The 13,810-nt window shown below is 33.4% G+C and overlaps 1 protein-coding gene across 2 annotated transcripts; it reads left to right on the top strand.

The window, feature by feature from the left end:
• Positions 1-6,812: 6,812 nt before the first annotated feature.
• On the top strand, positions 6,813-13,430 carry LOC139513212 (uncharacterized oxidoreductase YrbE-like). 2 transcript variants are annotated; one of them, XM_071301502.1, is made up of 7 exons: positions 6,813-7,223; positions 8,044-8,126; positions 8,610-8,718; positions 10,167-10,297; positions 11,132-11,355; positions 12,070-12,235; positions 13,175-13,430. In XM_071301502.1, exons 1-7 carry the CDS (start codon positions 6,973-6,975, stop codon positions 13,279-13,281), a joined length of 1,071 nt encoding a protein of 356 aa, XP_071157603.1. In that variant the 5' UTR covers positions 6,813-6,972; the 3' UTR covers positions 13,282-13,430. The 2 variants fall into 2 exon arrangements, with proteins under 2 accessions (XP_071157603.1, XP_071157604.1); XM_071301503.1 differs by lacking the exon at positions 12,070-12,235.
• The last annotated feature ends 380 nt before the right edge of the window (positions 13,431-13,810 follow it).

Here is a 13,810-nt window from a genome sequence, read left to right as displayed (position 1 = left end):
GGACATTTCGCAACCACTTTAAATATTCATATATTTGACTTTTATATCTGACTTTTATATATATTTTTTACCAGGCTGGTCAAAATGTAAGGGGTCAAGTTTTTTTTTCGTAAGAAAGGAAAAGGGGATTCAATAAAAAAAATATTATAAAATCAAAGTTGGGGGATCATTCAAAGTTTTTTTTAAGAAAGGATAATATATATAAGATATAACTTATCTCCTGAAGATTCAATTTTCTCACCTTCTATACCTTGCACTTCAAGAGCTTCACAAGTGTCTGGTTCTGCTTGATTTTGATTTTCATCAAACTTTTTTCAAGCCCGGCTCATTAGATTTTCGGCATGGAATACTTGAATTTATTATTGTAAACATTCTTCGTGATATCATTTGATTCCGTTTCGAACAAATCCGAAGCAGAGATTTTTTTATAGCTGCCAATACCTGTCTTGGTTGAATTGATTCAAGCCCTCTTGCATCTTGATTCTATATTTGGAATAGTAAGGAAAATCTGAGGGCAGCATTCGTTAAAGGTTTTCAGTAACGATAATCTTAACAATTTCTCTCAAGCTGTAAAAAGCCTTTTCCCATTCTGTTTCTTAACCTTTGGGTTTCGCTTGAATTCCCTGTTTATTATGCCAATTTGAACAGTTCTCTTCCGTCTGATTGTTCGGCTAATATATATCAGTTCTAATATTTAGTAAGCTTTCTTCAAGTATGATGAAGTCAAAGTTTTGGCTACTCATTAATTATTCTGTCTAATGTCCTAGTGTACTATTCATTTTGATTTTCATTGCCTTTTTTAATAGAAAGGGGATCACATTTTTTTTTAATATTCTTAATTAACTTTTCCTCTTTACTCCTGGCATATAAGGCTGAAATGTTTTTAAAGGGGGAGGGGGTAGGGAAATATTATTGGGGTCAATAAAATTTTGACCCCCTTTCCCAGTTACTGACAAGATTTAAGTAATTTAAAGTCTGATGAAACAGGAAATTGACTGCAAACAATCAGATATACTATGCTTAAAATTGTCCTGTGTCTGTCGTTGATGGAAAATGTTCGTTGTTGTTATTCGGTTGCATATTGTGTCGACTATTCTATTATTTGTTTGTGCGTTTCCCTGTGATGAGTATTCTTGCGTGTGTTCGGCTGTATTTCTGTATTGCAGTGTTGTCATTTTAGCGATATGTTTTTCAACATCGTTAAATAAGCGGGAGGGTTGGATAGCCTTCAAAAAGGTTCAACCCATCATTTTTCTTAAACTGTCCTGTACCAAGTCAGGAAAATGACAGTTGTTATCAAAGAGTTCGTTTCTATGTATGTTGGCGTTTGATTTTGTTGCACTTCAGTGTTCCTGTTGTTCCTTTGTTTTATTATGGACAAATGAATACTTTTATGGGTTTTTCCATATTTTCCCACGTCCTACCGCTTTATGCAGTCTCGTCAATAGTCTCGTCAATGTTTATAGGGTATACTATGGTCGAGATTCAGAAATACAGTGTCTGCAGACGGCAATAATTCAATCTGGCTGTTTGACATACCAGGTTACCCAAATCCAGTGCAGCCAGATTCCCCAAGGTCTAAGGAATTTGTGGTCCGTTGTATAGTAGAGAAAATGTCTTCTTCTAGTCTACCAGAAGTACTATGGCTCAGGTTGATAATATATTCAAACACACATACAGCAACAACCAGTACATAAGTTGGACTGTGAAATACCTGGTACATTCCAATTCTGACCTTTCCATAGAGATTATAAAGGTCTTGAGATTGTTTATGTCAGTTGGATTAATTTGTGCTTCGTACTAATTTATTGGATTAAGCCATTTGAACTTGTTTTTTTACAGTTTGTTCTTTAGTTCTTTAAAAATTATAGTGACACAACACTGTCACAGGTTTGAAGAGGTTTGAGCGTTCACAAAATGTGGTAACCGCCACATTATTATTAGCCTGTACAAAGTCAGGCGCCTGTAATTAAGTCACTGTGGTTGTAGCTGGTTGATATCTGTCATATTTGTTTTTCGTAAAATGTTTTGTTAGAAATAAGGCTATTATACGTCTTGTTTTAAATTTTTCATGTTGGACATTTTAAAGCTGGCTATACGATACGGGATTTTCTTATTATTGAAGGTGACCAATAATTGCTTATATTTACGACATTTGAATTCTAGTGGATAGTTGTCTCATTGGCAAGCATGCCAACTTTTCTATTTTTATGCTGGTACAGCACCAAACTACACTATTTATTCAGACTTCTGTAATTCCGGAGTATCTTTGGTATGGTGCTTAGTAATGCATTCCTCTACATCTAATAGTCTGGCCTATGTGGGGAATTCCTTGTATAGCAATATTGAGTTGTACTATGTGACAAAACGGATAACTACGGAAGCCGTAAGGGGACACACACAAAATTAGAAAATATTTTTTTTAATTCGAGATCACGATAAAACATAATCGTTTTACCGAGATCTCGATAAAAAAAATATTTCGTATCTCGATAAAACGAAATTGTTATATCGAGATCTCGAATTATTATATCGTTATCCCGATTTATTATATCGTTATCTCGATAAAACGAAACTGTTATATCGAGATCGCGGATTATTATATCGTTAACTCATTCATTTATTTAGTTTCGGAGAATAAACTAGTGGATTTCCTTAACTTATTTTAACAGAAATTCCTTGGTTCAATGTATGGACGACCTGAATACCAAAACATATATATAAATACTAAAATACTCAACGTTATTATTTTTTTTCACGTTACTTTTGCTGTTCTTCATCCCATATTTATAGATATAACATTTCCATTGTGCCGCAATAACGGAATGGACTGCTGCTACCCTTCAGCCCCTAATTACAGGTATACATTATACCTCATTCGAAAGCCTATTAATAGAGGAACAAAAGGTATACAGTCAATATGTTCCACAACGCATATTAGAGGAGTAACAAAGGACCTAAAAACAGAAATACGGGTGAACATTCTTTGTTAATCCTCTAATAGGCGGTGCAGAACATATTAACTATATTTTTTTTTGTTCTATATAAATAAGCTTCCGAATGAGGTATAAGGTATGTATGAAATAAGGGACTAAAGGGTGGTCGCAGCAATCCATTCCATTATTTAAAATGGGCTATATCTAAATTTTCACGCGTATTTTGGCATTTACGGCCTCCATAACCCCTCTTATGGTTATTGCGGCAAAATGGACAAAAGAGTGCTTGCATGGTATATTTAACCGAGATAACAATTTAATAAACCGAGATCTCGGTGTAAATAGTGAGAGGACATCAACTATATGGCGGAACGCGATGTTAAAGAATAATGCTTGATTCTATTTATTCTTCGCAAGAAACTGTTGTTGTATGATACCGTATAGCGGGTTATCTTGTCGGACTCTTTAATTCCAATTAAATATTTTAGAGGATATATTTAATTCTCATATGAATGCTGATTGTTTGTTGAAGACATGACCAGCAGGCGTAATAGCTATGTCACGAACTCAAGCATTTTGATAATGTCAGTTTCAGAGCATTTTGGTTGGAGTTAATTTATTTAAAAATGATAGGTCTCTCCCTTAAACAATATAGATCTATTTGTATCTACTTTGGTCATTCCATTTCATTTATAACAAATTCTTACAATTTTTCTACGAGCTTGAATAGGGATCACTTGTATTACGAGTAGAAACCCAAATGTTTAAATATCTTGAGGAAACGATGATAGTCCATCGGAAGGGGCGATACATGGCTGACCCGTGTTAAGAGAAAGTCATATCTCTTGCACGTAAAAGGCACCCTTACATAGAATCGAAAAAGAATGTGCTAATACCGCTACAAGGCAGCACTCGCACCCGCAAAGTGGAAAGGGATTAATATAAGTTGCAATAACTTGTTTCCCAATTCACTATAAATAAATATGTTTAAGCTAAATGTTTCAATACTAATGCAAGAGACTAGATTGTATGTACTCTACCATATATTTGATTTTTAAGTATCTGTGACAGTGGAAAAAGCAGCTTCGTTTATTATTTTGGACTTTAATATAAAATTCTCAATTTTGATATTTCAGACTTTAATTCTCTTTGTTTTATAATTCATTTTATTTTATAATTTCGTTTCTATTTACATTTCGTATCCAGGACTTAAAATCAACATGCTTTTTAATTCTTAGTTTGGACATTGAGTGACATGTTTCAATCTGTTACCTAATTAGTGACATTTTACCTTATTCATAATGTATGTTCTTAATTGTCATAATCAGATTATCATTTAATATCTATTCTTCAAGTTCTAAAAATAGTTTAATCTTTGTCAGTGAACAATATCACTCAAATTAACTGTTATTTGTTATGTCTATTCTTGTCATTTCAATTGTGTATAAATACTTGCTTATAATTTCAATAAGCAAGATTTGGACTCAGGACTTTACACTGAACACAGTCCATCTGTAATAAAAGTATTAGTATTCCATGCTGAATTATTGGTTTATGCATCGCTAGTTCCAGAGTCTCAGTAGTTAGTTTTCACCAGAGTTTCAGTTCCAGAGTTCTCATTGCTATTCACAGCAATCGTTCGTTGTGTGATCAGGTGCATCACACAGTTTCAGTAACAAGAGGCCATTCAGTCAGGCTCTTGTTGCACGACCCCACAAGTCACCCAGTTTCCCCGGTGACAGATTGGTGGACGACGACGGCGTGCTGACTTCTATGCTCAACACACGATCCAGAGACCTCAAGCAGCCAAGCGAGTTCCCAGACAAGTAGCGTAGACAATATTCAACGATGGAGTACAGCTTCCGACCACAATGGAGACCATGGAACATCCAGTCAGGTTATAGTCCAGCATGTGGGAGGTGTGGCAAATTTCACAAACATTATATTTGTAACTCTTTCAATCAGAGATGTTATTCGTGCGGAAAATTCGGACATTATTCTAGTAAGTGTTTTTCTAAAGTTACAAAGGACAGCAAAAGTAAATCAGTTAGTGTGAAATCTAAAAAGCAAAAAGAGCGCGATACAGCTAGAATACACAGCTATATTCAGTGTAAAAATATTATCCGTGCTTTACCATTCTCTGGTATGCGGAATTCACCTTTCATTCAATATTTGGATATTTCAAATGTGCTCAAGACAGAATTAAAAAGTGTGAAGCAGAAAATTGCAAAGGAAAAGAATACAAATCTAGAACAGCAAAAGTGTATCGAGGCACTCAAAATTCAATTAAAGAATCAGCAAATCATCGAATCAGAAAGAGACCAGTTCAAGCAAGAACTTGAAAACCTGCGTCAACAGAAAGAAGAAAGTGCTTCGCGCATAAACGTACAGGAATATGTGGATCAAATTCAAGAATTAAAGGACCAAGTAATCGAAAAAAACGGGACTGTTAAAATGGTGCAAGATCTTTACTATATGCGTTCTACCGAATTTACGGATGAAATCCAATCATTGAAAAATGAAAAACAAGCATTAGAAAAAGAAAAAGCAGACCTATGTTCAAAGGTAAATTTTCAAGCGGACTCGATTTCTCAATTGACTTTTCAACTTCAGGACCTTAACCACGAACTCCATCTTGTATCCCGTCAAAACCAACAGCGTCCCAATAACAACAACAGACACTATTACAACCGCAGAGGAGGCCGATTCAGATAGTGCTAAGTCCGAGGACGGACTTAATTGGGAGGAGAGGCATATGTGACAGTGGAAAAAGCAGCTTCGTTTATTATTTTGGACTTTAATATAAAATTCTCAATTTTGATATTTCAGACTTTAATTCTCTTTGTTTTATAATTCATTTTATTTTATAATTTCGTTTCTATTTACATTTCGTATCCAGGACTTAAAATCAACATGCTTTTTAATTCTTAGTTTGGACATTGAGTGACATGTTTCAATCTGTTACCTAATTAGTGACATTTTACCTTATTCATAATGTATGTTCTTAATTGTCATAATCAGATTATCATTTAATATCTATTCTTCAAGTTCTAAAAATAGTTTAATCTTTGTCAGTGAACAATATCACTCAAATTAACTGTTATTTGTTATGTCTATTCTTGTCATTTCAATTGTGTATAAATACTTGCTTATAATTTCAATAAGCAAGATTTGGACTCAGGACTTTACACTGAACACAGTCCATCTGTAATAAAAGTATTAGTATTCCATGCTGAATTATTGGTTTATGCATCGCTAGTTCCAGAGTCTCAGTAGTTAGTTTTCACCAGAGTTTCAGTTCCAGAGTTCTCATTGCTATTCACAGCAATCGTTCGTTGTGTGATCAGGTGCATCACACAGTTTCAGTAACAAGAGGCCATTCAGTCAGGCTCTTGTTACACAACCTCACAAGTCACCCAGTTTCCCCGGTGACATATCTACGTCTGATTATCATCGCCCATAATGTAGATATTTTCCCAAAGTCTGAAGACTGGTTTTGATTGCTGATAATATTGGTGTTAATAGCTTAGAAAGATGTTTCGTGTAGCACTTGGAAAACCAAGCTATATGACATTATTTGTAGAGATTCCTATGTAGTTAAGGTATCCAATAAAATAAAGAAAGATCCACTTCTTCATCTTTGATTGAAATTCAAAGGAGCATATAGAAAAGACCTATGATTATTTCAGATTTCCTTTCTAGTAATATTCGTGAAGGTATATGTTGAATTTTCAAGTGAACTATTGTATTGATTTGTCATTCTTTTGATTTTGATCATATATGATGCTGTCTTTAAAAGACTTTAGATTTCACTTGCACCTTGTTAACTAATTTTTGACTTGTCGACCAAGACGACACACTGTCAGTGTGCAATGTGTATGAGTATAAGCCATGTGATTATCTTATCTACCTTCATAGGACACACATAACAAAAAGATCACCTAACTTGGACACACTTTGTTATGTACTAATACAAGTTTTAATAAGTTTAGAAAAAAGTTCAAATATTTAAATGGCTATTCATTAATTGATATTTATGGTGATCTGGTCACATTTGTCGTGTAATCTGAAAGCAATGGAACGCAAAAATATAGGAATAATCGGCATTGGTCGTATTGGAGAGGTACATCTATGTCACCTTGTCCAGAGTGCACAAGTAAATGTGACGTATTTGGTGGATATTGAACCGGTGCATGGCAAAATCAGAAATTTGGTGAAGCAGTATGGTTTGCAAAATGTAAAAGTGATCAACACGGAAGAAGTCACTCACATGCTTAGCGATAAATTGTAAGTTGGATTTATTATTTTAATGTCATTATTATATTGATACGATACAATAAAGTTAGGTTGTGTCAGCAGATGTGAGCAACAACGAGTTCCAAAAGAAAATGGAATGGTGGACCCTTTTTTTCTTATGGCATTTGAAATTCGAAAATGGAAAAGAATTTTAACGATTAGAATAAAAGTAAAATCACAAAAATACTGAACTCCGAGGAATATTCAAAACGGAAAGTCCCTAATCAAATGGCAAACTCAAAAGCTCAAACACACCAAACGATTGGATAACACCTGTCACTTTCCTGACTTGGTACAGGCATTTTCTTATGTAGAAAAGGGTGGCTTAAACCTGATTTTTAAGCGCTAAATCTCTCCCTTGTATGACAGTCGTATCAAATTCCATTATTTTGACAACTATGTGTGAACAAAACAAACAGACACAATAGGTAAAAATGTCACAAATAGGGGCACAACAGCAGCACGAACAAAACACAAATGAGTCTATCATGCAGATATCGATATTTCTTTTGAGAGTTTTGCATTATACATATTTGTATTAAGGCTCCAAATGTCTAACAAGAGAGTAAATAGTAAATGCTGAAAGGTAACAATAAGGATTGTTATTTTCATCATAGCTTTTTTGCAGTTTATTCTCAACACATTTATTGCGTGTGTATTTAACAATACCATTAAGAATTTACACGAACTATATAAAACGTCAAACTGGTTTCAAACGTTTAAATAGTCAAACAGCCCGTTTAGCGACATATTTTTGAATAGTTTATAGATATGTAATGTGTATTTTAACTTTTTATTTTACCTTTTCTAGATTAGATGCTGTTTTAATCTGCTCTCCTGTGTTCGGAAAACCACACAAGAAAAGCGAATTAGTAAAATTTGCTTTACAGGCAGGTTTGTAAACTTTAAGACATGTATATCTAAAATTTTCAAAACCTGCTTGCAAGTCATGATAACAATTAAACAATCATTGTTAAAACACTATATCAAGCAAACTATTATTTTAACAAATAATGATTTTAGACATATAGATATCTATACGACTAGAAAGTTAAATAACAACAATACCGAACTCCGAGGAAAATTCAATACTGAGAGTCCTTAAACAAATGCATAATGAAAAGCTCAAACTCATCAAACGAATAGATTACATATTCCTTACATGGTGCATGCATTTACTGATTTAGAAATGGTTGATTATACATAGTTTTATAGCTAGCTAAACCTCTCACAGCAATTCTAAAGTTCAAGTATCTGCTTAGAAATCATTGTTCTTGATATTAGTACTAAATTTTGTTATAATGAAAGTAAAAAGGCCATATTCAAATATTTAATAAATGTTTCCTATCATGGTTTGATATTATTGAAAATTAACAGGAAAACATGTATTCTGTGAGAAACCAGTTGACCTTGATCCAAGCGTGGTAGAAGAATGTTACAAGTTGGCAGAAGATCATAGAAAAACACTTCAATGTGGATTTGATAAGTTATTAAATTACAAACTGTCATGATCTGTTTCACTGAACTGGTTTGTCACCAGCCCAGTAGTCAGCACTTCTGTCTTGACTTGAGTTATCGTTGATATGTTCAAACATGTTGTTTTCAATTTTTTACATCATTGGGTCGATACCTCTGCTGTTGGACTATCAGTCCCCGAGGGTATCATCAGCTCAGTAGTCAGTACTATTGACATGATTAAACAAACTTTACTAAAACTGTCCGTTTATAAATTTTGAAATTATTAAGAAACTAAGGTTTCAACTCACTCAGACAACGTTGGCTTTAGATGATTTTGGCTATTTATTTTAGGTATTTTTGACATATAGCTCTTCAACTGTTTTGGTACTTATACATCTTGGAATTTCAATTGTTTGGCTTTGAGCGTTCCTGATGAAGGAAAACCCAAAAAAGCGCTTCGGACGCAAGAAATTATCAAACGTGTTGTTTTCAATTTTTTTCATAATTATAAATTAACTGTTAACAAAACTTTGATTTTTTGAAAAACAAAGGCTTTTCTACCTCAGGAATAGATTACATTAGCTGTATTTGGTAAAACTTTTAGGATTTTTTGGTCCTCAATGCTCTTCCACTTTGTACTCTATTTGGCATCTAAACATTTTTTTAATTAACACTGACGAGCCTTTTTTTAGACGAAACGCGCGTCTGGTGTAAGTATAACATTTTGATCCTGGTATCTATGATGAGTGTATTCTGTAAAGTATTGAAAATTGATTACTGTTCTAATTTCGCTATAATACGGGTAATTTAATACTGATCATCGAATAACAGCGACGTTTTGTCACGATAAAATAATGGTCAAACAAATAGTGTCCCACAATAAAAAAAAATGTCGGGTGAAGAAATCTTGACAATAATTTTATCTTGAGAAACGTTTCTTACATTCACAAGTTAAATCTTGTTCTTCGATGTCAAGTATTGTCTTACCAGATTAATAGCTGTATCTTTTGTACATTTTATTGGAGGCTGCATTTGCTTATATAATAATTGCTAGCACAGTCATTTCTATAAAATGATTCAACTAATCTCTATTCCTATCAAATAGTTTACCAGAGAACATGCATGTTTTTGGGGAATGTAGTGAAGCTGACTCTACTAACTGAAATAGCATTGCCCTTCACTGACTGCTGATTTTATGAAATACCTAAATTTTTATCATTTGCAGATAAAAAGAAATGCATGAAAGTTCGTCAGGGGATACAGAAGGGGGAGTTCAAATTAATCTGGTTTTTTTTATCACGTTATATTCAACGAATTTTGGTATGAAACCCTTTTTTGTCAAGACAGATAATTTCAAAACCCTCCCTTTTGAAATATTGCATAGTTTTACCGTGAACCTTATAACATACATGTGCATATCGTATCGATAAAAGCTGAATTGAATAAGAATACTATTCTAATCATTTTTTTGTACAGGCGTTTCGATATCAGCATACGTAAAATGTATGACAAGATTAAAGCAGGGGATTTGGGCGAACTTCGCATGATAAAACTAGTTGCACGTGAGCTTCCAGCATGGATTAATGCAGATTATTTAAAGTCGAGCGGTAAGTTCTGTATTAACAGTACTAAGTGAATGTGTGTGCACGGTTCACTGTATAACACAAAATTTCCTCTTTACCTTTTATGACTATAATTGAAGTGAGCGTCATCTTTATCGGTTATGGAACTCAACATTCATACGTGTCTATTTAACATGCCTTTTTTATGAGAAATATTGCCTTACTGCAGATGTTGAATAAAAGAAACTTAAATAGTTTTAAATTAAGACAAAACTCCGAATTAACTGTATACCATTTATCCAAGTAACAGTTAGGCGTAGTTCTCGGTTCTGTCACTGGGATACCATGTTATGATACATACAATCTGTTAACATGCTAAATTAAAGTTTCATGAGTTATGTTAAACACAGGGACTCGGTTAGCAGATTTAAATTTTGTTAATCAATGTTTTTAATTTTATTTAGTATTTCCTGTCTATTTGTATTACATTATCCACGTATTTGACGTTAATAACATTATTTCTTTGTTTTCCAGCAATGTGTAGTTTACTATCCATATCCGTATACTGAAAAAACGAAATACTAAAAAAAAATAAAAAAACATTGATTACTATAGTAACAAAATTTAAATCTGCTAACCCTGTGATGTTAAACTGCGTTGCAATAGTAAACAGTATTGTTAGAAGTAATATTATGCCAGAAATGTCATTGTCTATTTCTACGTAATTTCCGTCTTAGTCAGATACAGTGTAAGTTTAAGAAAATAGACATAAAAACAACCGAGAAAGATGCATGCCAAAGGTTAAAGTTTGATGTATTTAAAAGTTCTGTTACCAGACTGTGACTATTTTATTAATTACTAAGTTTCTGACTATTATAGGAGGTATAGTTGTAGACAGCGCTATACACGAACTTGATTTGATATGCTGGTTGTCTGGAGAAAGACCAGAAAGTGCAGTATGCTTTGGACATGCCAAAAATCCGATGTTTAAAGAATGTAACGATGTCGAGTGTGCCATGATTATGCTTAAATTTCCTAGCGGACTTGTTGGATATATTGAAAATGTACGAGGGGTTCCTTATGGCTACGATCAGAGATTTGAAGTAAGAACGTTGAGATAGCAAAAGCTTGCTTAGGCAATTATATTTTATAAATTAGCAAATTTTACAACACATTAATATCTGTAAACAATACTAGATCATTATAGAAATGGATTCTGTTGCATAAGACGTGGAATACATTTAGTTATAATTTGTCTAATTAGGAAATGTCATATGATTACAACTGAAACACCTTTCGACAATTGGTTTTCCAGTGGGAATAGTATAACACTAGTCATTTTAGGGACCTTTATAGCTTGCTGTTCGGTGTGAGCAAAGACTCCATGTTGAAGGCCGTACTTTGATCTATAATTGTTTACTTTTTGTACATTTTGATATGATTGGAAAGTTGTCTCATTGGCACTCATACCACATCTTCTTACTTATAATGGCTGCAAATTCCTTAATTTAAGTTGACCATATAGTGTTTTGGTTGCTCTGTTTGTGCCTAGTATTTAATGTTTATGCTCTAGTTTTAATTATTCGCTTTCCAAACTTTTGTTTTCTAACATAGCGAATGCAGGTTATTCGAGAAACGAATTCAGCGCACACGGAAATCGATATATGTGTATGTGATCAGATCGGTGCTGCAACTACAGACCTTGTAGTATCATTCTGATATTTAAAAAAAAAATTTTGGCTGATTTTTTTACAGTAAAAATACTGGAATACTAAGAAAACTTTAATTTCAAGATTCAAGATGTAAAATGTTTTCAGGTACTAGGAGAAAAGGGGATGCTTTGTATAGAGAATCCATCTACCACACATCTTCAGTTGTGGAATGAAGATGGACGTCTATTGGATACGATAGAACAAAATGGTTTACCTCGATTTTATGAGGCTTACAGAATGGAAAAACAACATTTCATAGATGTTATTAATGGTAAAACGCAATTAAATATCGATATGTTGTACTATCCGACCTTACTTTACTAAGGTGTTTGCTTCACAAATGAAATTAAAGAAATTATATACTAACTCAAGATTATAATTTTGCGTTTTCTATATAAAATGTATTGTTATACTGCATATTAATGAAATGGCAACCAAAGTCTCCATCCAGGCAACTAGGAAGTGGTAAATGTAAGGAAATATATGAACGATTGTTTAACCAATTGATTAGAATTTCTCGCTTTCTGCGTATAAGACCGATAAGTATGCATACTTCAATTAGTTGTAATAAGAATGGCCCAATAAGAATAGTATACTTTTTGCATAAAAAGGCGACATGATTACTCATTTCAACATGATGTGATAAAAATAATAAATAAACTATAAAAAGCAGTCGAAAAGGGCTTTACCCATCATATAGATACAAAGCAACAACAAAAAACAACTTCCGAAAACATATCAAATATAACATACTGACCACGGGAACATAACAGATATGCTCAAAATTCATATATAGGAACATACAGGGTATTTATTCATTGGTGGTTATAATATATATATTAGTCGACCGCAGCACTGTTTGAACAAAGGTTTTCACCAATCAAACGATCGGTTTCAGCACTGACATGATCACCGCTTGTTAGGACACATGGTTTATGCAAAACTAACTCATTTCTTCTTCTAGTGTTTTGAAAAATTAGCCGAAATGCAATGCGGATATTTGATGAATGGTAATTTTGAAAAGATGATTCTTCAATCATATATTGACACGATTATGATGTTTTAACTTACTGTTGGAAATCATGTTAAGTTCGACGATACAAATACAAATTTTGCCTCAGATGTTTATTAAATCCAACAATCATTGAAAACGAAAATAATCATTATATACTTTAGAAGTAACAGTAAAATGGTGTTTTGTACATTTCAGGTCAAGCATCATGTGAAGTTTTACCTGATGAAGTCATTTTCAACTCTAAGCTTACTCAATACTGCACCAAATCACTGAGGACAGGAACCATCGTGAACATTCCTTAAATAATTAAAAATACTAATTGTTTTTCTTTATGAGAATATAAAACTGGGAAAATCTGTACTTTCTTCTGTCTTCTCCAAGGGTAACGATCCTTTTACCGTAAGAATCAACCAGTCATGTAAATTTTTCTCATTAAAAATATATTAAAATTCGAATTAGTTGAGTTTTGCATTCTGTAGAGTAATTATTATGTTCTGTTGATACCTTAGTCTTTTAATTGTATATGCGTGTAGTTTTGTATAAAGTTTGAGTGTTCTGTAGTGTTCATTGAAAAAAAGACGCTCAACAGTTCGCATAAGGAAATAATGAAATGTTGGTCAATACTTTCCATACTTAATGTAATGCAGTGAGGGGGGGGGGGGGGGGGGGGGGGCACTTTCATGTCTATTTGTATTGTTGTTTTCACTACCACTTCCGAAATAATATCTTATTTTGCTCCCCGAAAAATTTGCAGGAGCATATATAGCCATCACATTGTCCGTCCGTCTTTCCGTCCGTATGTCCTTTTTTCCGTCCGTCCCTTCTTCTGTG

This window comes from Mytilus edulis, chromosome 2, assembly GCF_963676685.1.
Source record: "Mytilus edulis chromosome 2, xbMytEdul2.2, whole genome shotgun sequence".
NCBI lineage: Eukaryota > Metazoa > Mollusca > Bivalvia > Mytilida > Mytilidae > Mytilus > Mytilus edulis.
The sequence above is the reverse complement of the archived record's forward strand: the minus strand, read 5'-3'. Positions and strand labels throughout refer to the sequence as shown.

Bases quoted from the DNA above. Each gene is read 5' to 3' on its own strand.
- LOC139513212 (XM_071301502.1), top strand. From the start codon at position 6,973: ATGGTGATCTGGTCACATTTGTCGTGTAATCTGAAAGCAATGGAACGC. The intron at 10,298-11,131 runs GTAAGTTCTGTA...TGACTATTATAG, and splicing joins AGATTATTTAAAGTCGAGCG to GAGGTATAGTTGTAGACAGC. The intron at 11,356-12,069 runs GTAAGAACGTTG...AAATGTTTTCAG, and splicing joins GCTACGATCAGAGATTTGAA to GTACTAGGAGAAAAGGGGAT.